Here is a 27,144-nt window from a genome sequence, read left to right as displayed (position 1 = left end):
AACTGGCATAATTTGGACTTATTTACACGAGTTGATGGGAGGGGGTGTCCTATGGCTCATGGAGACCTGAGAAGGCTTTTTTGGGGGGGTTGGGGGAACGGCTACAGCCCCTCCCCCTCCATCCTGGGGCCCAGATTGTGGGTGAGGGGCCCGGGGGTGTCTGCTGGCGTCATCATTTCGGTTGCATATTATTAATGACTTTTTGATTTTTTTAAAAAAAAAAACTTTCCCCCACCCCCCACCCCCAGCTCCTTTGACCTTCTTCCCGGTCACCCCCGAGTCCCCCCACAGGGGGGAGGGGAGCGCTAAAGGATGGAGGGCAGGGTTGGGGGAGCACGGCGGGTGGCCCGGGGAGAGCCTGGGGGGGTGGCAAGGGGTGCGAGGCGTAGGGACACCCCGCTCAGGCCCGCGATGCTGCTCAGGCTGCGGGATTTCTCGTAACCTGGGTTGGGGGGAAGGGCAGAAACACCGGGAGGAAGCATGGAAATGCGAGTGCAGGGAGAGTCCCAGAGAGAGACCCCAAGGCAGGGAGAAAAAGAGAGAAAGGGAAGAGAGGGCGAGAGGTAACCCAGAGAGACAGAGGTGGCCAGAGACAGAGACGGTGAAGAAGACAGAAATAAGAGACAGGAGAATGGGGAGGCAGAGACAGACACGGAGCACAAAAAGAGGAATGGCAAGAGACAGAGATGGACCAAGGAGATGGAGAGAGAAAGAGAGAGAGAGAAGTGAACAAATCGGAGCGTCAGTCAGCATCCACGAGCAAGGTTCAGACACAGGGAGGGGGAGAGACTCAGGATTAGGAGGCGGTGGCGCCCACCGAGCCTCCCCCCCACCCCACCCCACCCTTTCCCTGCCCACCCGTCCCTCCCCGTAGACCCCTCATCTCAGGCCAAAAGGTGGGGGGCAGCAAGGCGGGATGGTGGGCGGCAGGGGCGTGGGGAGGGGCCGGTGGAATGCATGTGGGGAGCAGCCGGTGGAGAGGGCTTGGAGGGAAACGGGCTGGGCAGGACAGCAGAGTGGGGTTGGGGGCCACCTAGTGTATGGAATGGGGACAAGGCGGGTAGGGCTGTGGGGACGAGGAACCAAAGCTGGCAGTGCCCTAGGGGAGTGAGAGAACTACAAGAGCAGTGGGCAGGGGCAAGGCTCATCCCTGGGGCATCGTTCCAGGGTCCAGGAAGGTCCAGGCAGTGTCAGTGGTGAAAGGATTTGAAGCATCCCAAAGTCTGAAAGAAATGGGCTTCTGCGGGTGAGGGGAGGCGCTAAGGGACAGCTCACGGGACTCAAGATCCAGGAGCAGTGTGTGTGGTTTCTGAAAGCTTGGTCCATCTTCGGTTCTGCCAGCGTCTGGGGGGAGTTCCATGGCTTTTCTACAGAGCCAGGGGCGCTGTCTGAAGGCGGGAGTCCTGACTGTAGGAGAGGGCCTGGGGATTTGAAGCCCAGTATCATGGGGACACCCCCTCCCAGCCATTCCCAATTGCTAACCTGGGGGGAAGGGGCAGGGGGGACCCGAGGGTCTCACGAGGTCTCAGGCGGTGACAAGAGCTGGGGACAGAAATACAGAGAGTCAAGGCGGGGGGCGGGAGGATGGTCGGGGAACCCCCCAACACAGCCTCACTGTTGGGGGGTCGGAGAAACGCCGGGATCTCTTCCTCCTCTCTGGTGTTTTCCGGGGAAGGGGAGCAGTGAAATGGGGCGGCCAGAGACTTCAAATGTGGAAGGAGCTTCCAGGGTGGCTGGGGGAGGGGCAGAGGAGCCAAGGCTGGGTGGGCAGGGAGGGGGGGGCAAAGGTCAGGTGCAATCAGTGGTTGGTCAGGGTGGAGGGCAGACAAGGAAGGAGAGTCTGGGGGAAAGGAGAGAAAGAGGACAACTGGGGTGGGGAGGGGTCTCGGTGGAAGGGAGAGTCCTGGGAAAAGAAATTGGGGTGGGCATTGGTAGGGAAGGATCCCGGACATGGGTGGAAGACTCAGCCAGCCCCATCAGCTCCAGCCATCATTTGAGTTCAATGAATGGATTTTGGCATCATAGGCAGAGAAGCAGGGACCTCCCCATCCCCCACCCATATCCCCCCTTCCTCTGGCCCCCTCCCCCCTCCAATTCACCAGGGCCCCTCAGATGTGGGGGGGAGGAACAAAGGGTGGAAGGGCTGGGTGCAAGCAGGGGGAGGGGCAAGATGAGATAAGGGAGGGGAGTGGGGGAGAGTAATGAGATGAGAATGGAGGATGGTGGGGGTTGCAAAAAGGAGAGGCAGAGGGATGGAACCAGGGAGCAGGCAGTCCTTCCTGGACTAGGAACTGGAAGCCTGGGTCCTCCCCATGTGCTCTATGGCCTGGGGTTGGTCAAACCCTTCCTGAACTTCTGTGGAACGTAGGTTTTAGACAAGCTATCCTTGGGGACTCCTCAAGCTCCCCGGTGGCATCTCCTTAGACTGCAGCAGAGTTTCTTTTTTATCTTTTTTTTTTTTTTTTTTTTTTTGGTATGAGGGATTGAACCCAGGAGTACTCGACCACTGAGCCACATCCCCAGCCCTTTTTATTTTTTATTTTGAGGCAGGGCCTCCCTAAGTTGCTTAGGGCTTTGCTAATTGCTAAGGCTGGTCTTTAGCTTATGATTCTCCTACCTCAGCCTCCTAAACTGCTGGGATTACAAGCATGCACCAGCACACCTGGCTCCTATATGTTTAAGATCAAACCCAGCCTCATCGTGCCACGGTGCTCCCCAGACCCCACTCTGTACTCCCCCCACCCCCGTCAGCTCAGCTCCAGCCCTGCTGCCCTCCTGGTCATTTCTTTGACAGATGGCCTCAGCACCTGAGGGCCTTGACACTTGCTGTTCCTTCTGCCTGGCTGGCTCTTTCCACCCTTCAGGTTTTATGTCATCTCTTATAAAAGGCTTCCACAGATCCCCCTTATTTGAAGTGACCTGAAAAAAATCTTTTTCTTTTCTTTCTTATTTTCTGCTTCGTCCAACCAGGGTTTGGCAAACTGTTTCTATAAAGGGCCAGAGAGTGAGCCTTTTTGGTCTGGGGGCTGTGTGGCCTCCACTCCACCTTTGTAGTCAAACAGTAGATGCATCCCAATAAAGTTCTGTTACAAAAACAGCTAGCTGGATGCATTGGCCCCTGGGCCTCAGCTTGCCGACCTTTGCTCTGGACTGGGAACCATGATGGCAGATTCTCCAATACCTGGCACTATGCCCTTAAGAATTTATTGCTGAAGGAGCGAATGATTGGATATGTGAAAGGAGCCAGGGGCTGGCAGGCTCTGCAGGATGACAGAACATGCTTCATCCATGAACACCTCTGCACACTCTCATTCCCTGTCCCTCTTGGTCCCTGACCCCTGTCTGCCTCATCTCTTCCTCTCTATTCCCACAGCTCCATTCAGGCCTCATCCTCTCCCCTGGACCCTCACCGGTCTCCTGATTTCATCTCTCCTTCCAGCCCCTGTCCTGCCCAGACTCACCTGCCGGCCTGGGCTCCTGGACAAGGTTCCCAGCCCCCAGCCTGGCCCAGCTTTCCTGTCTCATCTAGCTGCGGCTTTCCCTTCTTGTGCCACCTGGTCTCCCAGGCTTTGCCTGTGTGGCTCCTCTAGTCATTCGCAGATAGAATTAGGTCTCTGGCTCTCAGCCAGAGCTCTGGTCCACTGCAGACCTCTGATCCTAAGTCCCATTCCTGGGAGTTTTGTTTGTACCCCTTCCTGCCCTCCCTGTGCCTCCTCCATCTGAGCCTAGATCACGTCTGCCAGTAGCCTCCTAGGTTAGTGCCTGTTCCCCACCTCCCTGAGCTCCTGGGGAATCCCTATGCCCAGCTAGTGCTGGATGCTGGTGGGGACACCAGATTAAATGCTGGCTCACCCCTGAGGGCTTGAGCCATTCTACACCTGGGTGTCCCAGGTGTGCATCCAGGTTTCCTGATTGAATAAAAAAATCCAGGGGGGAGATGTGAATGGGGTGATGGGTCAGTCATGGGGCAGGGTGTGGGGGTCAGGCACCAGGTGTGGGAGGGAGGGTGAGGGTTAGTTCTCAGGGGTTAGTGAGGGGCAGGGCAAGTCCTGGGGTAGGTGGGTGAGGGTCCGTGTCAGGAGCTGGATGCAGCTGTCCACGGTGAGGGGTGGGAGTCTCGGTCAGTGGGGGCTGCATGTTCTCAGAGGGGTTAGTCGGGAGGGAGGGGGAGTCAGGAGGGACCAAGGGGGCTACTTACCCCGGGGGGAGGGGGTTCGTCCACTAGGGGGATATCCAGGCCGCAGCGTTGGCGTTGAGGTCGGGCAAGAAGCTTGGGGGGCCTGGCTTACGCCAGTCTGGGGGGGGCAGTGGGGGAGCACCAGTGGCTGGGGGTGGGGGAAGAGGCCAGAGGGTCCAGGGTTGGGTGGGGGGAAATGGAGATGGAATAAAGACAGGCGAAGGGTCAGTGGTGAGGAAATTTAGGGCAGGGAGGGAGAGGAGATCTGGGAGGGAGGCAGTTAGGGACTAAGGGAGTGGGGGAGGGAATCCAGTGCCTCCACCCCCACCGCTCGCCCCTCCCCCCTGGACAGGGGAGAGAGGGAGGGTCCCAGGGGCCCAAGGAGGGCACCTCACCTTTTCGAATGGAGCCATCAGGGGAGGGGGCATAGTCGGTAAGGAGGAAGCAGGCTCGGTCGCGGCTGTAGCGGCCCCGGCTTCCAGGTGTGATGGGGCTCTTGTCCTCCGGGGACATGGCAGGCTGGTCAATGGCGGGGCAGTCCTCGTGGGCCAGTGCTGCTGCAGCTGGATCCCCATTGGGGCGGGGGTCTGCATCCAAGGGAATCAGAAGGAGACAAGAGAGTGAGGTGCTGGGGAGCTGGAGGAGGCTTGTGGGTGCTAGAGGGTGTTGGGAAGGGAGATGACAACAGGGCATGTTGGGGACAAGGTATTAAGGGCAACCCGGATGGTCAGGGTAGACAGGGTGTTGGCAGAAGCTGGGCCAGGTATAGGGTGCTGGGTGTTGGGAGGTGGTGTGGGAAGCAGGCTGGGTGCTGAGAAGGACCAAGGCAGAGCCCTGAGTTGGTAGGGCAGGGCCGCGCTGGGTGGGGTACTGGGGCTTGGAGGGGATGGCTGTGGAGGAAGTAGTGGGTCAGGAAGTGACTGTTTAGGGACAAGTGTTGGGAGCTGGAAAGGGCACCATGGGGAAGGGCTGGGGAGGTGATAGATGAGGGAGGGGCAGGTGGGGGTCCCCTAGGCTCTGACTCCAGCTATTTTTAATTGGTGTGAAACTGGGTCAGTGGCTGAGGGAGCAAGATGGGGACTGGGCGGCCCAGCTCCCTTTCTTGGCCTACTTAAGACCTGGGGGGTGGGGCCCACCTCTTCCTCCTCCCTGACACCCAAATCTCTGCCTCTAAGGCACGGACTCCCCTGGGACACAGGACACACACACACACACACACACACACACACACACACAGAGTCAACTTTCTTCTCCCCTCTTCTCCCTCACCTCATCTCCCCTCACAGCGACATCTGTCTGGGCTCTCTCCAGTCCCCTCGCATGCTGTCCTCTGCAGAGCCCACCTGGTCCTGGTGTCCAAGTCACCTTTCTGTCCTAAGACCATATTGTCCACGAGGCCTCTGACTCTTAGTTTTCAGACCTGTCTCCCTCTCCAGCCTCACTGTTACTAGATCCTGGACTCCTGCCCACTGCCCCTCAGCTGTCCCCCACTACTCACTCAAGCCTCAGCTTTCTTTAAGCGACATTCTGACCCCTGCCTCAGACTCCACTATGTCACCTCTGGCCTTGGGGCCTCAGGACAGTCTCTGAATAGCTCAGATGCTACAGCTGTCTTCTGCCTGCCTCTGTCCTGCTGGGACTCCTGTGAGACCCTGTGTCTCCCCTCTAGCCTCTAGCCCCTCCTGGGTCCCTCTCACCAAATGCCAATTACTCCTATTTCCACAGCCTCTGCCCTGCTGGCCTCTTGGAATAGTCTTATCTCTCCCCATAATTCTTTTTCACGAGATCCACGTCTCTGTTGCAGTGTGCGCCTCCTCTCTGGCCTTTCCTCTCCCCTCTCTGGTGCCCACCGCCCTGGTCTCTCTGAAACTCAGCAGCCACTCCTCCCAACGACCCCCAGGTCCCAGCCTCACCTGCCCTGTTGATTTCAACCACCTCCTCCTGAGCCAGCGGGCAGGGCTCCCCAGGGGCCGGCAAAGGAGGCAGCCCCATAATCCCCAGCCCCCCTGCGCCCCCCCTGAGCAGCCCAGGGTGTGTGTGTGGCCCTGAAGGGTAGGCCCCAGCCACAGTCACACCCACGGAAGGTGGAGTGATGGGTGGTGGGGGGCTGATGCCACCACTTCCATGGTGAGGGTGGGGTGGAGGTGGTGGGGGTGGGTCAGGCTTGCAGTAGTTGGGAGAGCCAGGCTGCGGGGGTCGGGGGATATGTTTGTTCTTCTTCTTGGGTAGCTTCTGTTTGGCCATAGCCAGTGAATAGTACATGCCAAAGTTGTTGACAATGACGGGCACGGGCATGGCGATGGTCAGCACGCCCGCCAGGGCACAGAGCGCCCCAACCAGCATCCCCGACCATGTCTTAGGGTACATGTCTCCATAGCCCAGAGTGGTCATGGTGACCACGGCCCACCAGAAACCAATGGGGATGTTCTTAAAGTAGGTGTGGTTGGAGCCCAGGATGTCATCCGGATCAGCGCCAATGCGCTCTGCGTAGTAAATCATGGTGGCAAAGATGAGCACCCCCAGAGCCAGGAAGATGATGAGCAGCAGGAACTCGTTGGTGCTGGCACGGAGCGTGTGGCCCAGCACACGCAGCCCCACAAAATGTCGGGTCAGCTTGAAGATACGCAGGATGCGGACAAAGCGGACAACGCGCAGGAAGCCCAGTACATCCTTGGCGGCCTTGGAGCTCAGGCCGGAGAGGCCCACCTCCAAGTAGAAGGGCAGGATGGCTACACAGTCAATGATGTTGAGGCTGCTTTTGAGGAACTCCACCTTGTCCGGGCAGAAGGTGATGCGCATGAGGAACTCGAAGGTGAACCACACCACGCACACCCCCTCCACGTAGGTCAGGAAGGGCTCCGTCTCCACCTCCACATTGGTGATGTTCTCTGGTGGAGCCCCCGGGATTGGGGAGGCCTGTGTCACCGTCTTGTTGCTGATGTGGATGAAGCCCTCATGGGTCTCCAGGCAGAAGGTGGTGATGGAGATAAGGATGAAGAAGAGTGAGGCAAAGGCCACATACTGCAGGCAGGATGAGAGAAAAGCGGTGACCCACCAGAAGAAAGACCCTTCCAGTGCCCCTTTCCCTAGCTTCCTGGGGCCCAAACTCTGGGGGAACCATGGTACCCCAACCCTGTGGCTCCAACACTTCTAGCATCCTGTTCTCTCCTCCCAAACCAGTGAAAGGGTAGAAACAGAGGCTGCAAGACAGGAGCTGGCCCCATCCTACGCAGTAGGAAGCCTTCCCTGGAACCTCGTTCCTAGCCCCTTCTGTCTCCTAGACCACTGCCCCTGCCCTCCTGGTCCCTGGACTCCATCTCAGGGCCCCCTGGAAAGGTCCAAGTGTCGTGCTGAAGGATGGGGGTGAGGGGGACTAAGATCACACACCCTCAGTGTCTTAGAAGCTTTGGGACTCAGCTTGGAGCTGAGGGAAGGGGAAGAATGGAGAGTCAGAACCATGGGGCAGTAAAACCAAGAAAACCTGGGTTTGATTTCAGCTTTTAACCTACCAAACTTGGACAAGGAGATTTTATTCATGTGGGATTATTGTATGGATTAATTTATAGGAGTGTATAAAGGGCTTGGCTCCAAAAAACATTTTTGGTCCAGTGCCGGGAACACAATAAGAAGATCTGAACCTTTACTGGGATATAGGACATCAGTTAGTGGAGGGCAAGTCTGAGTCAGAGACAGGTCAGGGTTAAGAATCTCAGTGCCGCACTGGAGTTGTGGCTCAGAGGTAGAGTGCTCACCCAGCATGCGTGAAGCACTGGGGTTGATCCTCAGCACCAAATAAAAATGAAATAAAGGTATTGTGCGGCTGAGGTTGTGGCTCAGCGGTAGAGCACTCGCCTCACACACGTGAGACTCTGGGTTTGATCCTCAGCACCACATAAAAATAAATAAGTGAAATAAAGGTACTGTGTCCACCTACAACTAAAAAATAAACCTAAAAAAAAAAAAAGAATCTCAGTGCCAATGTCCAGGCCCCAGAAAGGGGAGATAGAGGACCTCACAAAGGAACAGGCAGAGGTACAACCAAAAAGTGGAGGTAGGAGATCAGAGCCCTGAAGGAGGTGTTGAAGGGTTAAGCTACAAAAAAGGAAGAGGATAAAGAAGTGGAGAGAGGAGTGGCTTAAGGCTCTGGATAAGGAGTCAGGGGCCTAGACATTTGGGGAGAGGACAGGGCAAGGATCAAAGGTGCGGGTAGGCTGTTTCAAGTTGATGGAGAACCATAGTCCTGCTACATAATGGTGGGGGAGGGGTTGACAAAAGCCTTGCAGAGGGGACAGAGTCAAGGTTTGGGAGAAGGCAGCCCAGGGGTCATACCTCTAGGAATGGCAGTGGGCTTTATCAGCTATGTAGAGGGGAGGGGTTAAGAGTTCATGCATTGGGAAGGGAAGACAATAGGTGCTGAGGTGAAGAGGGGCCTTTAATCAGATGGGTAGTGAAGGCACAGAAGATGGAGGGGCGGATCGACTTTTAATCCTAAATGCACACTAGAGAGCAAGGACAGTGACCAGCAACAGAGGACTCTAGACCCTGGGGTAGGCCAGGGGGTTAATGCTGGCCCTGTTTCTCCGCAGTGGTTTACGAGGCCAGAGCACTCTGCAGAGCGCATGCCCACTGCTTCCCCGCCCCCCTTCGTGCTGGGTGAGTGGCACAGGCTGCGGCACTGCAGTGGGGGCGGGCCGGCAGGGCCGGGAGGCGGGGCGCAGAGCGGCCAGAACCATGGACAGCTCCCCCGCCGCAGTGCGCAGCCGCAGTGGCGGGTGCCTCCTTAACCCTTTCCAGGCTGGAGCCCAGCAGGCTGGAGCCCAGCAGGCAGCGCAGCCGCAGTGCTGCTTTACGGCGAGAGGCCTCCTGCCAAGCCTTTGGTTAACTCCTTCCCTCCCAGGGCAAAGGGGAAGGTGGGCACCCGCCACAGTACACAGCTACAGGGATGGACAGCGTGGGGTTGATTTAACCCCTTGCTCCGGGCTGGCTCAAAAGCAGAAGGGATAGAAGGACACAAAGTCCCTGTAAAAGGAAAGGAGAGATTACGAAGGGAGAAGGGAGGTAGGACCGGACCCTCCACTTTGCATTGACCAGCGCTCCCAACTCTAAAAGCAATCTTACTAAGAGGCTGGAAAGTGCTTGGCACACCGCGGACACTCAGAAAAACATGTGTGCCAAATGAATGACCTCCGTAGCTATCCCGGACCCCTAAACTGACCATTACGGAAGGACTTCACATTCACCTTCCCCTTCACCTCAGCACCTTTCAATGGGGTCACGAGAGGGAAGGGCGCTCCAGGCCATGGGGGGAGGGGCCGCTAGGAAGCCTGCGGGGGCATCTGGGGCCGTGTCCCTTCTGCACCTCTACTTCTCACTTCCCCCAACTCAACCCCAAATCTTGCCAACTCAGCGCTTCCCAGGGACCAAACTTTATGCAGTGCCTCCGGGGGCACCCCTCCCCCTACTCCCTCCCCCGGCGCGAATGCGGCACTGCGGCTCCTTGTCCTTCCTGGCCCAGGACGTGGCACCGTGGGGGGAGGGGCCGGATTGACTCCTCTGGGTGTTTATGCCCCTCAGGAGGCTCGAAGGGGACACTGGGATTGCTCCTTTTCCCCTCTTTCCAATCCCCCCATTTTGAACTGCCCCCTTTCTTTCCACTCATTCCCTCTCTGGGGTCCCTGGGACCGGGAGGAAGTTAGGAGGAGGAAGAGGTTCAGAGGAGAACCAAGTGGAGAACCATTTAGCCTGGGAAGTTCCAGATGCTTAAGAAAGTTTTTTGGGGAGAGATGGAGAGATCGATGGGGGAACTATGGACTTTTGAGGGAGACAAAGGTGGAAGAAAGAAAAGGTTAGGGTGTGGGGTCTTTGGGTCACTTTGGTGAATGGAAATAAGTTGAGGGGCCCAGTTCTGGGCTTTGGGGTGAGGAAACTTGAGAAAGGGGCAGAAAACAAGGCTAGGGGAAGGGAAGCCCAGCAGGTAGAAATATCCTAGACAGGATAGAAAGAATTTAAGCTATTCTGAGAAGTTTCTGGGCTTATGACTTGAGATAAAGTTCTGCAGCAGGAGGGAAGTCACTTCGAAGACCAGGAAAGGAGCTAGGAGCTTTTGGAAGCAGCAGTTCTTAGAGGCAGTGAGGTATGCAGTTGAAGGGATGGAAGGGAGAGGTGGAGGCATCTGTGGTGAGAAAGAGCAATTCAGGAGAACATGCGGGGTTCTGGAGAGGAAAGGCATAGTATAGGGGCTTGTGGCTCTTCTGGAAACATGAGGAGGCTTGTGGAGGAAAGTCTGGGGCTCTAAGAGGAAAGTCCTTAGGATGGGAGTTGGTGTACAGGATGCAAGAAGGGACATGAACAGAGGGGGCAGAGGGAAGTTCCAGGAGGGAGGGTGCCCCACCACTCTGTTGTGAAGGGTAGAAGTGTCCCGACTAGGAAAGCGCTTTGAAGGTTCAGAGATCCAGGAAGCTCTGAGGTGCAGGTGGGGTTTGGGAGTGTCAAAATAACCAGGAGACCAAAACTTGGAGCTCTAGAGGTCTTCTGGGATACAGGCTCAGGGAGAATGGGGGAGGAGTTCCGAAAACTGAAAGAGTGAGAGTTGAAGAAAAGACTTCAGAGGTTCTGGAGGGGGTGAGGAATGTGGGACAGTGTTAACAGGGTCTTGATACCTTGAGGGGTGGGAAGGAATGTCTTGAGGGACTGGGGTTGGTCTGAAAAACTGAGGACTGAGGGAAGTGGGGGGGGGGTGTGACCAAGGGTGGTGACAAAAAGTTTAGAGGGAATGGAGAGCCTCTGAGGATTGAGGAAGGTCTTCAGAAGGTCTTGGAGGGGCCCAAGAAAGGCAAGGCAAGAGTGATTCACAGGAACCTGGAAGATTCACAGGAGGAAGGGAGTTTCTAAGGATCTAAGGTGGCCTGGGGCAGCAGGGTGGGCATGGAGAGGTCTGGGAGATTCTAAAGGTTGGAGAGGCTTCATTTGAGGACTTAGGAGATGGCCAGGAGAGGGAGGTGTGTTTGGAAGACTCTGGTTTGGGGGAAGAGGCTTCTAAGAATCTGGGAGCAGAGAGAGTCCAGAACAGGTTGGGATGGGGCACCCCTGAAGGTATAGAGGAAGGGTCTGGGGTATTTGGGAGCTCCAAGAGCGCGCTCACCCTGGCGGCCCGCGATGAGTAGGGGTCCTCGAAGAGTGCCCACACTCTCGGCTGCCAGCGGCGCCACCAAGTGCCTCCCGCGCCGCCCGCTCCCCCTGGAGGCCCCCCGGCGCCGCCGCCCGCGTCTTGGAAGCAGAGGCGCTTGAGCTCGCCGCCAGCGCCGTCCAGGCCGCCACCGCCCGCGCCCGCCTCGTCGTCCAGGCCTGCGTCGTGGGCTCCTGCGGCATTGGCGGCGTTGGAGGCACCCGAGGAGTCGGGAGCCTCGAAGGAGTCGAGCGCCTCCTCAGCATCGCGATGCTGTCGGTACGTCATCCAGCAGCAGGCCTCTACGTCGGTCTCGTCGATGCCCCAGAAGCCCAGCTCCTCTTCGAAGAGCGGCCCGCACACGTCGGCCGGGCAGTGCAGCTTGCCGGTGCGGTAGTAGTTGAGCACATAGGCGAAGACGCCCGGGTGTCGGTCGAAGAAGAACTCGTCTGCACCCGGATCGTAGTCGAAGCGCGCAGCCGCCTCGGGCTCCGTCAGGCCGGCTAGCCGCGTCCCTGGCAGGGTGCGCAGCGTCGAACGGTACGTCTCATGGCGCACGCCGCCCACGTTGATCACGATCTTGCCGCTGTCGCCACCGCCGCCGCCGTGCCGCCCCATGGCCGCCGCCGGCAGCCCGGGGCATGGCTCGGCGCGCCGGCCCCCGGGCCCGCGGGGTGCCGAGGGGCCCGCCGAGGACGCGGCGGGGCCGGGCTGCTGCTGCTGCTGCTGCTGCTGCAGCGGCGGCGGTGGCAGCGGCGGAGACAGCGGCGGCGGGGACTCGGGCAGCTGCGGCTCTGGGCCGGCTGCTGCTTGCTGGCCCCCTGGCGCCGGCGGAACGACGAGACGCAGACTGAGCTAAGCATTGGACGGGGGGCGGGGCGGGAGAGGCAGGGCCAAGAGGGGCGGGGCTCAGGGAAGACACAGACGTGATTGGGTGGGAGGAGAAGATGGACGGAGGAGGCGGGCCCGAAAGGGGCAAAGGCCGACGTGATTGGATGGGAGGAGTCGATAGAATGGAGGGACAGAGCCTTAGTGGGGGAGGATCCGAACTGATTGGCCTGAGGGAGTTGGGTGGGGCTAGGATCGAGAGGAGAGGGGATGATACTCTACCACTGCCTAGCTGGGTGAGGCGGAGCCACAAATGAGGCTCCTCGGTTGGATCTTTGGGAGCAAAACGGAGGGGCGGAGCGTCAGAGGAAGCGGGACCCGTAACAAACGTTTCTTGGCTCAGCAGCACAGTGAAAACGGAGACAGCCGGGCAAGATGTAAGAAAGATACCTGATAGAACCGAAAAAACGGTAACCAGACTGGCCTGGAGGGGCGAGGTCATAATCTGAGAATCCCATCTGGTTGGACTGAGAAGGTCCGGAGAGAAGGGTCAGAAGAGAAATAAAAAGAGATCTCTACCCGGGACCTAAAGCTTTGGCAGGGAGGACCCGGGTGTTGGATAACATAGGTTGGATGGGGCAAGACTTAAGAGCATAGAAGAAAGAGAGTCCTGATTAGCTGGGACAGTGAACGGGCAGGACTGAACTAGGGAAGGGAACTGGAGATGGACCACTTTCTCACGGAATGGGACTGGCTTGAGTGAAAAGGGACAAGGAGAAGGGAAGAGAGATTGAGAGATTGAGACCCAGTGAGAAGGTTTGAAACAAGTGAGGCTTGAAAATCTGAGAGCGTCTGAATAGGACTTAGGGAGGAGGAGCCCAGGTAGAAAGCTGAGGGTGCTGGGCCTAGAGAATGAATGAAGGAAGGAAGGATAGGTCGGGACCGAGAAAAGTAGGTGAGGTCTACGAATGGTAGACAACCCCTTGAACCGGCTACAGGAAGGTGAGACTAAGGGAGGAGCGGGACTTTAAGGAGCTTGAAAGGGCATGGGTGAGATGGTGGAGGAAAGGGACGAGGGGCGGGGGAATAGAGGAAGAGTGAGACTTGCAGAGTGAAAGGCTACTGTGCTGGACAGAGCGGAGGGACCTGGAAGAAGAAGAGTCTTGGAGTCCTTGGAGCTAAAGATCCTCAATGACTAAGGATCACTGACGATTTAAGGGGCAGGGTGAGAACGTCAATTGGTGAAGGAAAAGAGATGATGATTAGACCACAGTGGACTGCAGATTGGAGGATGAAGAGAAGGATAAGAACTGGAGTGAGCCGAATGCACACAGAAGAGAGGGGAGGGGGAGAAGCCAAAGCGTCTAAACTGGGGCAATAGATGAGACCAATGCAAAATGATGCCGGGTTAGGTGTCAGAGAGGTCTGGAGTGGGGGCAGGGGTCGAATGGAGAGTTAGGGGCGGGGCCAGAACAAGGAGGACCGCCTTGAAGCGTCAGGCCCCGCCCCCAGAGTGGACCTGGGCTCTAGGAGGCAGTGCGCAGACGCAGGGGCTGGGGCGGAGCCAACGACTGCGGCTGGGTTTCTGAGCGAGGAGGTGCCTGTGGGAGCGAAGTGGGCGGGTCAGAGGGCTGCGGGCATCCTCTGGCTGCGCGCTGTCTTGCCCGCTGCCTCCCTCTGCCTGTGCAGCGGTTGGTTGGTGTCGCCTCTCCACCCCATCCTGCTCCCGTTTCTGTGTCTCTGGCCCCTCTTTTCTCTGCCCTTCCTCTGGGTCTCTGAATTTGTTCCTTTCCTTTTGAGGCTTTGCTCCTCTTCTCTCTAGAGTTGACTTCCCTTGCCTGGCCATGGTTTAGAATCCCATCCCCATTCTCATTCTTTTGGTCTCTACTTTTTACTCAGGGAGTGCCTCTCTAGGTCTCTCGTCCTCCCATTGGGTCTTTTGTCCCTCTTTGAGTCTCTGTCACCTCATGATCTCTATCCTCTTCTGTGTCTCAGTCCCCCACCCCACCTCACCTGTTTCTGCCTTTTCTGGACCTCTGGGCCCCCCTCTTATTTTCTGATGAACTCCCTCTCCTTTCCTTTCCCTCTCCCTATTTATGATTGGTGCCAGCCAGCTGCTGCACCTGCAGAGGGTGGCATCAGGCCAGGCACCGGGTAGCTAGAGGATGCTGGCAGCCCCCTGGTGTGCCCCCTTCACCTGCTCATCTCTGCCCTTTGTCGTCTGCTCTGTTGACTCACTCTAATCCTACTTTCTCTCTGAGTCCTCTTTGGGTCTCTCTCCCATGTCTTACCCACTCCTGAGTCTGTCTCTTCCTGGGGCTCCCCTCTCTCTAGGTCTCTTATTCTTTCTCTAAAGGCTCTCCTCCATACACTCTAACCCCCATCCTGGCCAGGGTTCTTGCTGCGTCACTGCAGATAGTTTCAGAGTGGGGTTTGTCCTGCAGACAAGGAGGTAGTCATCTCCCTCCCCAGACCCTGGGCTCTCCCATAGCCTCCAATCCAGTATCCACAATCCTTGGACAGCCCTTGGGTCTCTGATGGGACCCACCTAGGCAGAGAAAATACATCAGCACTTCCTACCTCTCTCTACCCTGAATTCTGATGTGGTCCTAGGCAAAAGCAGTGAATCTGTAGTGATTGAATGAGGCTCCAGTTAGAGATGGGGATGGAGGCTGGAGAAGGGGCTGGGTAGGCACTAGGGGCAGGGAGTTGGGACTGGGGTGAGAACCTAAGTCAGCCATCCTTTATTCCCCACCTCCACCCCTACTTTCTGCTTTTGACAGCAGCCAGGCCCCAGGATCAAGTTACTAAATCAGCGGTTTTTGGTCCTCGCCACCAGAGGTCAGAAGTGTGGGAGAAGGTGGGTGTTGTTGGTGAGAAGGAGCTGGAAAAGGGGAGAATATGGAATAAGATTTGGGATTAGAAGCTGGGGATGGGGGCAGCAGCCAGGAGTAACAGGATGGATCGGACTCCCTCAGTCATGGGAAATTTGGATGCTATCATTCATTCCTTTATTGCCCTCTCCATACCTCATCGGGGTATGTGAAGGTTTTGTGAGCCTGGATTCTCACCCATCCATCAGAGAGAAGGGGCCTTCAGGAGACAAGATGGGGCTCAGGACACCCAGCTGTGCTTACAGACCACAGGAAAACGAATTCCACGTTTGGCCATGGACCCAGGAGGAGAGAGGCTATCTGTCCACTTCTTCAGACCTTTTCACACCCCAGCTCCTCTACAGAGCATCCTTTCCCTGACACTAAACACAGAATTTCTGAAAGCTCCAAACTCCCACTCCTTATCCTGGACACTCCCTCCCCCATTCACCGAAGGACCCAAAAATTGAGGATGGGTCATCTTCTCCCTGACTTCTAGGGCTCCTTTCTTATGCCCTCACCTGCATTCCCATCACTTCCAAATCCAGGAAAGGGGAGTCCCACTAATGCTGAAAATACAGGACTCCTTGCCTGAGACCCTTCAAGTACCTTGGCCCCAAAGCTCAGAATCAAAGGGGATCCCTCCGATGTAATCTTGGGTTCCCTGCCTTCCAAGTCCCCTACCTCCCAAACTGGTACTTGGGCTGTCTTACTGCCCCCCCCCCCGGACCTGAGCCTCCGCCCCCTCCCCCGTACTCACCCCAAGTCGAGGCAAGGCGGGGATGGGGGAATCCGGGGCTGGCGACGGGGGAGGGTGACCCAGCCCCAGCAGCTCTGAGCAGAAAGAAGCTGCTGAAAGGGTAGTGACATCACCACCGGAGGAGGGGCAGCACCGCTTCCCCCCAACTCGGGGCAGCAAGCTCCGCCTTTATGGCGGACCCAGGGGTCCCCGGAATCCCAAGGACAGAGAAAATGAACAAAAGATGAGGCCCACAGGAACATATGGTATCCCCCATCCTTAGAACAAGGGTTAGGAAACCCTTTATCGATTTCAGCCACCACCTCTACACACACACACACACACACACACACACCTGACACCTGTAGCTTTTGTCGCGACCTGTCGCCTCCCACGCATGTTGTGGCTGCGCCAGCCTCTGCTAAAAATGTAACATGGCGTGGACTACAACATCCACGATGCTTCGCGAGGCCGGGAGCCTTCGACTGGAGGCAGAGAAAAGGTTAGGGATTCGTGGTATTTGTAGTGTAAGACTCCCCTCGCTAGTGTAAACCCAGCAGAATAGTCGTGAAACCCTTCCCCTCCTCGATTCCGTAGGTCCGACATTAATTTTTCCCTCTAAAACGTGTGTGCTTAGTAAGAAGCGATCCAGGTAGGTTGTTTAAAAGGAAATGCTAGATTTTTACAAGGATGCGGGACCTCCGCTACTGGTCGGCGCGCATGCGCCTAGCAAGGGCGTCAGCCGCAGAACCGCGCCTGCGCGGGTTCATCCCCTTGCCGCCAGTTTCGCGGGAACGAGCGCGCGCCAGGCCCACCCGGGCGCTGCCATTCACGTGCCCGCGGTCGAAGACAGACACGTAGGTCCCCAAGAAGACGTCGCCGAGGATCCACAGGGGTCCTGCAGGCGGAGGCATGTCCAAGCCCTGGAAGCCGGACATACACAGGCGGATGCCACCCTGAGCAATCTGCAAAGCGACAAGACAGGACCACTGGGTGTCACAACACGCCACTGTACCTGCCTTTTCCCCGGGAGCTAATGTGGGGGCTCCTACCCCGCCCTGGTGGTCTCACTACCAGCTCCGCCCCTCAGGTCGGGTTATATTGTGTTACGCTGACGTCAATGAGTCACACACCTGAATGACGTAGTCCTGGGCCGTGAGGTTAAACCAAACCCCCCCAAGGAGGAAGGACACTGCGGGGAGCGATGGGATTTTCGAGCATTGAATGAGGTACTAGAGGAGAAGAACAAGTGAAGATGGGAGATTCCTGCTCAAATACCTTCCGCACCTCCCCAGCACCATAGGGTAATGTCTGTATTGGACAACTAGATATTCAGGGCCTTGTATGGACAGGCCTTGTCACCAAGCCTTGTCTCATCCAGTCCTAAATAAGTAAGGTGGTACTCAATGGGTAATTCTCATCCCTCTCCCCACCACACCTGAGTCATTCAGAGAAGATGCTTGGAAATGTCCTTGCTTCCTTCCTCCGTGTTGCAGCCCATCAAGCAAAGGTCCACTTCCTTCGGCCCTAGGACACTTTATAGCTACCTGCATCCTCCCCTTTGTTCCCAGCATCCTGCCCAATGTCTGCCATCAAATTCCCATCAGCCTCCCCAGTCCACACTCACCAGAGACTGTGTCCTTACCTGCCCAGCCAGCAAGGGAAATCCCCCAATGGCTACATTCAGGGCCTGGATCTCCTCAGAGGGTCCTGTGATGAGGGATGTGCCTGTGTCTAGGATGGCAGCACAGCCCTGGGCACAGACAGTCAGCCCTGTGCCCACCTTCACACTGTGAAGGGAAAGGGGACAGGTATTAGAGGCAGAACCCTAGAAATGCACACCCCTAGCCTCCAACTTCAGGCCCAGGAAGCAAGCCACTCACCCCTCCATGTGGATCTGCCAGAAGGCAGGGACTGTGACTGGCACGAAGGTGAGGGGTGGGATGTAGTGAGTGGGGTCTGAGCCCCCCAGGACCAGCTCTCCTCCATCAGCCCCTTCAGAGTCCCTGCAGAAGCAGAGTACTGTGGTGTCACTGATGTTTCCCTTTCCAGCCCCAGGAATGACCAGGGCTGCTGGGACTTCGTGCCAGTTGGTCTTTTCTCAGTTCTAGATGGGGGTAGTAGAGTGTGGGTAGGGCCTAGATATTGGAACTGGCAGCAAAGCAAGAAGTGAAGGGAAATGGTGCTTTTCTTGGTGGAGAAGGACTTTAGTGTGTTTGGGGGCATCCCGAAGTAGAGATGAGACTTCATTTGACTGGAAGGCAGAATTCTTGGCGGGGGGAGTGGATTTCCTGAACTGCCTGCCGTAGTTACCAAACGCAGCACTGAGGTTTCTGAATTGGCTCTGGATGTGTGATTTGTGTAGGGGTGGGGTGGCTTCCTGAGTAGGTAGTGAGACTTTCTAAATTGTGTGTCCTGGTATCAAGAGAGGTGTTAAGCTTCCTGAGTTGGCTGTCAGTGACCAGAAGAGAGCGTAGCGACTTCCTGAAAAATGGAGGAGGGCCCGTCTACTAAGAGGAAGGCTGGACCTCCTGAGTGGGTTGCATGTTGGGGTAACTGAGTGGACATCGGGATTTTGGCTGTGGGTGATGGGCCTCTGGGAAGCAAGGTGGAGATTTGGGGAGGGGGCGGAGACTTGCTGGTGAACAGGATTTTCGAGTGTAAGGTGGTACTCAATGGGTAATTCCTGACTTCCTGTTGAGTGTTCTCAAATGGAACTTGAGTTTTCTTTATGGTGAAGAGAGTGTTCCTAAGTCAAATATTTGAAGGAAAGTGCATGAAATTCTCTGTTTGATTTTGAAACGTGGAGCATTTTGAAGTGATGGTGAGTTTCTTTAGTATGGTTTAAGTAGTCACTTAAGCTGTGAAACTCATGAATAGGGTTGGGGCATTTCTTATATGAAACAAGCACTTTCCTCAATGGAGGCTAAAAATCGCTTTGTTAAGTGGATGACTTCCTGAAAGGATGATGAGATTTCCTGAATTGGGGGTGGGGGTGGAACTTCCTTCTTGGGGCCAGGACTTGTAGGTAGGGAGACCCTCCCCCAGTACCTGTTGAGGTAAAAGGAGAAGACAGGCTTATCCAGTAGTCCCTGCTCCACCAGTGCATCCAGCGGGGGCTGAACTCCTCCCACAGCCAGACTGGGAAAGCCGAGGCCCAGTATCCCATCGAAATGGGCAAAAGTGAAGACCAGGCTGGGCTCCCACAGAGCCTCCCCAAAAGTCACTGGTGCACCTTTGATTTCCCCAATCTAGGAGTAGATTGAGATTGGGCCGGTTAGTTCTGGAAGGACATTATCTACCTATCCCTTGGATCCCCAAAGCAAGGCATGGATCCTTGTTTCTGAACATCCAGAAACAAGTCCCAACGGCCCAGGAAATTTTGCCTCCCTGCCTGGGAAGCCCCACCTTCAAGCCCTGCCTCTTTGCCCAGGAGACCCCGCCTCTTTAAGCCCCTCCTAGAATCAGTTGGTTTTGGTCACTGCGGTTCTTCCAAGGTCAAGCCTTCTTGTGATCACGCACAGTCAACTTGTCCTCGCTCAGGATTCCACTGAGCCGCCCGGTTCCATACTGAATGGCAAACTTGGTCCCATTGGGCCGGAAGGAGCTGGAAGCCTTGGGATCAAAACGGTGATGGAACCCTAATTCAGAAGATCAGAGAGGTGTCACTGGGGAGCAGAAGATTCCCATGACTCCTGCCCCTTAGACTTCTCGCCGGTGAGGATATCAGAAGACAATGGTGGCTCAAACCCTTAGGAAAGATGAGGCCCCGTCCCTCCTTCTCCCTTCATCCCTGTTCAGCCTTATTCTCCCCACGATGAAAGCTCACAGCAAGGCAGACTGAGGAAGTGACATCGCTTGGATGGAACCCAGAGATTGGAGGAGCCAGTGTCAAAGACGACAGAGAAGTTTTGTGGAGGCGTTCCCAGGCCAATTTTCCCAAAATACTGGACCTGATGGCAAAGAGGAGATAGGATAAATTAAGAGAGTTTGGCTTAAGAGCATAAGGGTGGGGCTGTGTATGGCTGTGACTCACATTCAAGAACTTGGAGAGAGGCACAAAGATGGGCTTGTCCCCAGTGGATGGAGTCCCCAACCTAGAGGGCTCTGCTGGCTCTCCCCATCCCCTCAGTGGGTTCAGGGTTCTGTGTCCAGGGTGAATTCGCTTAAGAGGGATCCTGAAGGGAAAGAGGATGCTGACAGTCACGAAGCCACCCTTCCTGGAAGCCCCCTATAATACAGTTCCCAAATAGGATATGGTGGCAACTTAGACATCTCCATCAGCAGCAGCTACTAGAAACTTTACAATAGCAACCTTCCTGGAAATACAATGGAGAGCACCATGAAAACGAATATCCTCAGAGATTTTACAATAGCAATGCATCATCCCAAATAGAGCATCTCAAAGACCTTTAAATTTCCGAACACCTTAAAATAAGCCATTCCTGGGGAATTACCATTCTCAAAGGGTTCCAAAGACACTAACAAAAAGCTAGCCCTTGCAAAAACCTAGAATTATGAACTTTTGTATGCTTCATTCATCATGTAAGAGGGGAATGTGAGCAAAAAAATAATCATAACTTCATTCCTTACACTAAAATACTTTGCACAGAGCTGGGCACAGTGGTGCACACCGTAATCCCAGCTGTTCAGGAGGCTGAGGCAGGAGGATCACACGTTCAAAGCCAGCCTCAGCAACTCAGCAACTCTGTGAGACCCTGTCTCCAAATAAAATATATAAAAGGGCTGGGGATGTGGCTCAGTGGTTAAGCACCCCTGGGTTCAATCCCTGGTACCAATAAATAAATAACTAATACATTGCCTATATGTCAAAGATTTAAAGTGAAATATAAAATTATAAGATCACCATGAGCAAATGAAATGTTTAAAAAACTCTGGGAAGAGGACTGCTTTTCTAAGCATGACACCAAGAGAAGACTATTGATGAGTGAGATTCTAAAATTTTAAACCCTGGGGCAGGGGGGTGTGGAAAGAAAACGAGGGAGGAAAAGAGAAGTAAATAAAAAAAGCAAAAAAAAAAAAAAGAAATCTGGGGGAATAAATACAAGTTGTATGTCAAAGAGGTAATATTCCCTATATGCAAAGAGCTTCTACAAATGAATAAGGATAATGAAACTCTCCATGGGTCTCACATTTCTACAGAGGCACTGGCTGGCTTTGTGCCAACTGCCCTTTCAAAGATTTTGTTTCATGAATAGTCACAGCAGAAGATAGACAGCATCTTTCTCTGGATTAAGGAACAGGCAGGTTTATGATCCATTTTAAAAGATTTCAGGTCACCTAAGCTCAGAGTTCTTCTCCTATAATGACCTCACTGCATGTGAAAACTGAAACAAATGCTGATAGTCCTGCTACTGCTATTGCTGGGAGTAATAAACTGTCTTTATCTCTGATTTGGGAGTCTTGTGATTCTTTGAGCAACATGATACTGTGGCAAGATAATTTCAGTTCTTGACAAGAGGGAAATGGCAAAGAACCACAAATGGATAATTCTCAAAAGTACAAAATTTCTAAACAAATTAAAGATGTTTGACCCCCAACAGTCATCAAATAAATACAAGTGACTTTGTTTCACTCTGAAAGTTGGGAAAGAACTGAAAATACTGTCTCTGATGGAAAAGGAGAGTGTAAAGTGATACACACTTTTAGGAGGATGATTTTTGATTTGGCAAATAGGTAATAAATACCTTAAAATTAAACACTTTTTTAAAAATATTTTTAGTTGTAGATGGACATAATACCTTTATTTTGTTTATTTAGTTTTTTTTATGTGGTGCTGGGAATCGAACCCAGTGCCTCATGCATGCCAGGCAAGTGCTCAACCACCTATCCACAACCCCAGCCCAAAATTATACACTTTTGTGTGTGTGTGTGTGTGTGTGTGTGTGCTGGGGATAATGCCCAGGGCCCCATCCGTGCAAAGCATAGGCTCTATCACTGAGACACACTGACAGCATGCCTTTTTTTTTTTAATTGAGAAATTTTTTAGTTCTGTGTTTGACTAATTGTTCCATTGCTTTCCAGATAAATCATTAAGATATTATGTCCAATTGGGCATGGTGGCACATGCATATAATCCCAGCTACTGGGGAGGCTTAGGAAAGATGATCATAAATTGAAGGCCAACCTGGGCAGTTTAGCAAAAAGTGGGGAGCTGGGTGTTACTAAGGACATAACTCAGTGGTACTTGCTTTCTTAGTATGTGAAAGACCCTGAGTTCAACACCGAGTATCCCACAGAGACAGAAAGAGAAAGAGAGGTTAGGTCCTACAAAAACTTTCCATTATCATTTTATTTTTAATTAGAAAGTGATTTTGAGGGCTGGGGATGTGGCTCAAGTGGTAGTGTGCTCGCCTGGCATGTGTGCGGCCTGGGTTAGATCCTCAGCACCACATACAAACAAAGATGTTGTGTCGGCCGAGAACTGAAAAATAAACATTAAAAAATTCTCTCTCTCTCTCTCTCTCTCTCTCTCTCTCAAAAAAAAAAAAAAAAAAAGAAAGTGATATTGAAAGCTGAGATTACTAGAGGCTTTCAGGAAGTAAAAGAAACCAAGGAACCAAAAAAACTCTTGGACACACACCTTTTAACCCAACAATGTCAGTCTGGGAATTTCATCTACAAGAGATGAGTGCAGAAAGATGTGTTCATGAGGATGTGCCTGATGGTGGAAACCAGAAACTGTCCAGGGGCCAACGGTGGGTTTGGCTTAGCTCTGTGGTGGAACTTACATGTACAGAATCTCATTTGACCACTAAAAATGAGGAAGGAGCTCACTATACCAATGGTTCTCAAAACTGTAGCATGAAGCAGAATCACCTTCTGTAAAGACTTTGCAGGTTGTTACTCTCTGTCATAACTAAACTCTGTTAATAGAGCATGAAAGCAGCCCCAGACACTAGGTAAATGAATGAACAGGACTAGTTCTCTTAAGCTTTATTTGCAAACTGGCCCTTGATCAGAGTGTTTGCCAATCCCTGACCCGGGGGCTAGTTAAAATTCAGATCTCTTAGCTTCTGATTAAGTAGGTCTGGGATGGAACATTTGCATTTCCAAATTCCTGGGTGCTACCGAAGCTCTCCATCCTGGACAACATTCTGAGACTCACTGCTCTGCATGGACTTGGAAAATGCCCATGATATATTAAGTTCAGAAACCAGGTTAACAAAAATCATGTGCGTAATATTTTTGTACCTGCCTTGGAGCTCTGTCCCCTGGCTCACACCTTTGCCCTCACCCCAACTCCCATGACTCAGTCTTGAGAGGCAGGAGAATGTGAAGTGGGGAAAATACTTCCTGGAAGAGCCCCCCTCCCCCATCAAGAACCAGAGGGGTGAGAAGAGGAAGGGAGAGGGGGAGGGAGGGAGGCAACAGAGGCAAGGTGGTGGGAAAGGGACCCTTGAATGGGGGTCCCCAAAATTGGACTTTCAAAGGCCTGAACAATTTGAAGGATGTGAATTTGGGGGAATTGCATATTCTTCAGGATCTGGAAGGTGGGGGGATCATCTGGCTAAAGACCCCCAAACCAGGGGCTGGAGATGTGGCTCAGCGGTAGCGCGCTCGCCTGGCATGCGTGCGGCCCGGGTTCCATCCTCAGCACCACATACCAACAAGGATGTTGTGTCCGCCGAGAACTAAAAAATAAATATTAAAAATTCTCTCTCTCTCTCTCTCTCTCTCTCTCTCTATCTCTCTCTCTCTCTCTCTCTCTCCCCTCTCTCCTCTCTCACTCTCTCTTAAAAAAAAAAAAAAGACCCCCAAACCAGATCTTCAGAGCTCAGAATGGGATCTGAAGTGGCCACACAAAAATCCTGTCCTGAAAGGAGGAGGAGGCACAATGGTGAGCACACCTGTAATCCCAGCAGCTGGGAGGCTGAGGCAGGAGGATCACCAGTCCAAAGCTAGCTTCAGCCACTTAATGAGGCTCTAAGCAACTCAGCAAGACCCTATCTCTAAATTTAAAAAAAAAAAAAAAAAGTCTAGGGATGTGGCTCGGTGGTTAAGCGCCCCTGAGTTCAATCTCTGGTACAAAAGGTGGGGGGAGGAGAGGGAGAGGACCCCAACCATGGGTTTCTATATTGGGGAATCCTAGACTGAAAAAAAAAAATGGAAGTAGGGGGCTTCAGAGGATGTCATGTTAGAGCCCTCAGGGGTGAGACCCCGATTTAGAGATCTGGGGACCCAAGAAAGAGGAGCCAGGGATCCTGGGGTGCTGAGTTTGGAAGCTACGGAACTAGGGCGCACCAGATTTAAAGGGCAATAGGTGGAGAAGCCTCCTCAGAGTTGGGGTGTCGGGTGGGATCCCATACCGGATCAGCTTGGCCCGGGCGGGCTCTGCGCTCAATAGCGTCAACAGCAGCAGGCACAGCGGCGCCGGCGACATCTCTGGAGACCCGGAGTGGACCCAGGCGCCCTGGGGCCCCTGTTCTTTCCCCTGAAACTCCGCCCTGTGCACGCCCTTCCCCGGTTTCGGAGGTGAAGTCCCTCGGTGTGTGACACCATGGCGGGGAGGCGGGATGTTTTAAAGGTTACCGCTGAGTATTTTTTGAGAGGTCACCCAAAGTATTTTCCTGTGTCCCTGGCTCCTCACTCCTACCTTTGGCGGGGATGGGCGTGGGGGACCCGTCCTGAGCTGGGACCCGTTCCCTGGCCTCGCTCCTTTAGTCTGTCGGTTTTTACTTTGAACTTTCACTTCACTTTTCTGAGACTAGAAATGTTTCCTTGAGCAAGAGGGAGGGACGGTGAGTGTTCGCGAAGGTTCTGGGGGAACCGAGAGGGGGTCAGCTTAGACACCCGCTTCCCACGTGACGCTCCGCCTGTGTCTCGGGACCCCTGACTTTTGTTGGAGCTGTTGTTGAGGGTGGTCCTGTGTGCATGTTTCTTCTTGAAACGGGATCTCTGTGTCCCCCAGTTGGCCTCCAACTCCTGGATTCAAGGGAGCCTCCTACCTCAACCTCCGCCCAGCTTGGGCAACAGGCACAAGCCGTGGGGGGCTAGGAACCCGGACTCCTGTTGTGTTCGGAAAACATAGAAACACACGGATGCACACACGTACACAAGTGGTAGTGGCACCACCAATAGAAATGTTTTAAAATAATTCGCAGGAATTGTCACCGTCCCTTCATGTAGCCCCTCCCCTTTCCTTGATTAAGCATCGCAAATTTTAACAAACGTGAGAAATCAAGTGAAAAATGCAGATTCCTGGTCGTCCTTAGAAATTTTGGATGAGGAGGCCCGAGATGGGGGCCCTAAAGAATCTGCATTTTGCCTGGGAGGTGGCGCACGCCTGTATTCCCAGCGGCTCCGGAGGCTGAGACAGGAGGATCAAAGCCAGCCTCAGCAACGTAGCCGGGCGCTAAGCAACTCAGTGAGACCCTGTCTCTAAATAAAATACAAAATTGGGCTACGAATGTGGCTCAGTGGCAGAGCGTACCCTGATACCAAAAAGAAAAAAGAAAAAGAGTCTGCATTAAAAAAAAAAGAAAGAAAGAAAAAGAAAAACCCAATGAGCCTGTAACCACAAACATTACTGAAAAATTCCCTCCCTCTCTTCCTCCCTCTCTCTCTCTCTCTCTCTCTCTCTCTCTGTGTGTGTGTGTGTACGTGCCTGCTGCTGCTTAGAGATCTGGGGACTCAAGAAAGAGGATCCAGGGATTGACCTAAGGGTGCTTTACTACAAACTTACATCCCCTGCCCGATTTTTTTTTTTTTACTTTGAGACAGGATCTCACTAAGTTGCTGAGGCTGGTGTCCAACTTGTGATTCTCCTGCCTCAGTCTCCAGAGTATCCGGAATTACAAGTATTACTAAAACAAAAAAAATATATATATCAGATTTTTGGCTCACTCGATTAGATTTGCCTGTCAATATCAGCAGACACATCTCTTTTTTTAAGTAAATAAAAATAGATTTTGCTACTTGATCTGCATCTTATTTTCCCACTTAACTATATAACTTAAATTTTGAACACTGGCCTTAGCAACCTAGTGAGGCGCTGTTTCAAAAAGAAAAAAAAGAAAAAAAAGGAAAGGGAGGAAGGAGAGAACTGGAGGGCGTGCAGCATGGAGCTCAGTGGTCAAGCACCTTGGCTTCACGTCTCAGGACCAGTACAGACAAGAAAAGAAAGAATAAGATACAATTTACCTATGATAAAATTCACAAATCTTATTTATTTCTGGTACTGGGGATTGAACCCAGGGGCATTTTACCACTGAGTTACATCCCCAATCCTTTATTTATTTATTTATTTATTTTGAGACAGGGTCTCCCTAAGTTACTGATGCTGGATTCAAACGTGCAATCCTCCTGTCTCAGCCTCCAGAGTGACTGGGATGACAGGTGTGCAGCAACATGCCAGGCTCATTTTTCTTTCATTCTTTCTTTTTAAAATTCTTTTTTATAACTTTATTTTATTTATTTATACGTGGTGCTGAGATTTGAACCCAGGGCCTTTCATGTGCAAGGCGAGTACTCTACCACTGAGCCACAACATAACCCCAGCTCCTCATTTTCTTGATTCCAAAATAAATTCCAGATATCAGTACCATTTGTTGCAAAGGGGCAAACCTTCTTTTAAATAGCTACATTGTATCTCAGAGTATCAAAAAAACACTATTTATATAACCAATCTATTTATTGCTCCTCCTTTTTAGTTATAAACATTAGCTATATTTTCTGTGCATACCTTTAATAGTATGCACACATCAGTCTCTAAAACCAGAATCCCTCAGGCGGAGACCACATGTGATTTTGACAGCTATTGCTAGATTGCTCCCCAGAGCTGGTATAATGGTCTAAGGGTTGGTACTTCCCACTACAGGGCCTAGGCCCATAGCAACACCACCCGCCCACATCCGCACAATGCTACCTCCTGTCAGATGGTGTAAAAAGAATGTTTTTTTCTTCTTTATTGAAATGCCCATTTCTTGATTAGTAATGCTGTCAGCCTTTTTATTCTTTCTTACTCTTTAATTATTTTATTCTTTTTTCTTTTCTTTTTTTAACCAGGGATTGAATGTAGGGGCACTCGAACCACAACCCCAGTCCTATTTGTATTTTATTTAGAGACAAGGTCTCACGGAGTTGCTTAGCACCTGGCTAAATTGCTGAGGCTGGCTTTGAACTCGCAATCCTCCTGCCTCAGCCTCCCACGCTGCTGGGATTACAGGCGTGCGCCACCATGCCTGGCTAATACTCTGTTTTGATTTGTCTATTTTCGACATTATTCTTTGCCTTCCCACTGTGACAACTAGGCAATTGACTCTTTCCCCCCTGCCCGCTCTCCTAACACCTGGCTTTGTATGATGATGTAATGATTTGGGTCAGGTCAATACTGAACACC

At 53.2% G+C, this 27,144-nt stretch overlaps 2 protein-coding genes across 2 annotated transcripts; both read right to left on the bottom strand.

Annotated features, from left to right (window-relative positions):
• Positions 1–305: 305 nt before the first annotated feature.
• On the bottom strand, positions 306–12,205 carry Kcnc3 (potassium voltage-gated channel subfamily C member 3). The gene is given in 5 exon segments (XM_026406385.1): positions 306–442; positions 4,573–4,764; positions 6,091–7,198; positions 11,319–12,142; positions 12,145–12,205. Coding segments are annotated over 5 exon segments (2,322 nt in total).
• Positions 12,206–17,385: 5,180 nt separating this feature from the next.
• Positions 17,386–24,186, bottom strand: Napsa (napsin A aspartic peptidase). The gene is made up of 7 exons (XM_026406359.2): positions 24,113–24,186; positions 19,819–19,960; positions 19,612–19,735; positions 19,305–19,423; positions 18,834–19,033; positions 17,666–17,788; positions 17,386–17,572 (listed from the first exon to the last, which is right to left on the bottom strand). Exons 1-7 carry the CDS (start codon positions 24,184–24,186, stop codon positions 17,386–17,388), a joined length of 969 nt encoding a protein of 322 aa, XP_026262144.2.
• Between the last annotated feature and the right edge of the window lie 2,958 nt (positions 24,187–27,144).

The sequence above is a fragment of the Urocitellus parryii genome, chromosome 15, assembly GCF_045843805.1.
Source record: "Urocitellus parryii isolate mUroPar1 chromosome 15, mUroPar1.hap1, whole genome shotgun sequence".
NCBI classification, from domain to species: domain Eukaryota; kingdom Metazoa; phylum Chordata; class Mammalia; order Rodentia; family Sciuridae; genus Urocitellus; species Urocitellus parryii.
This window is presented reverse-complemented; position numbering and strand designations above follow the sequence as displayed.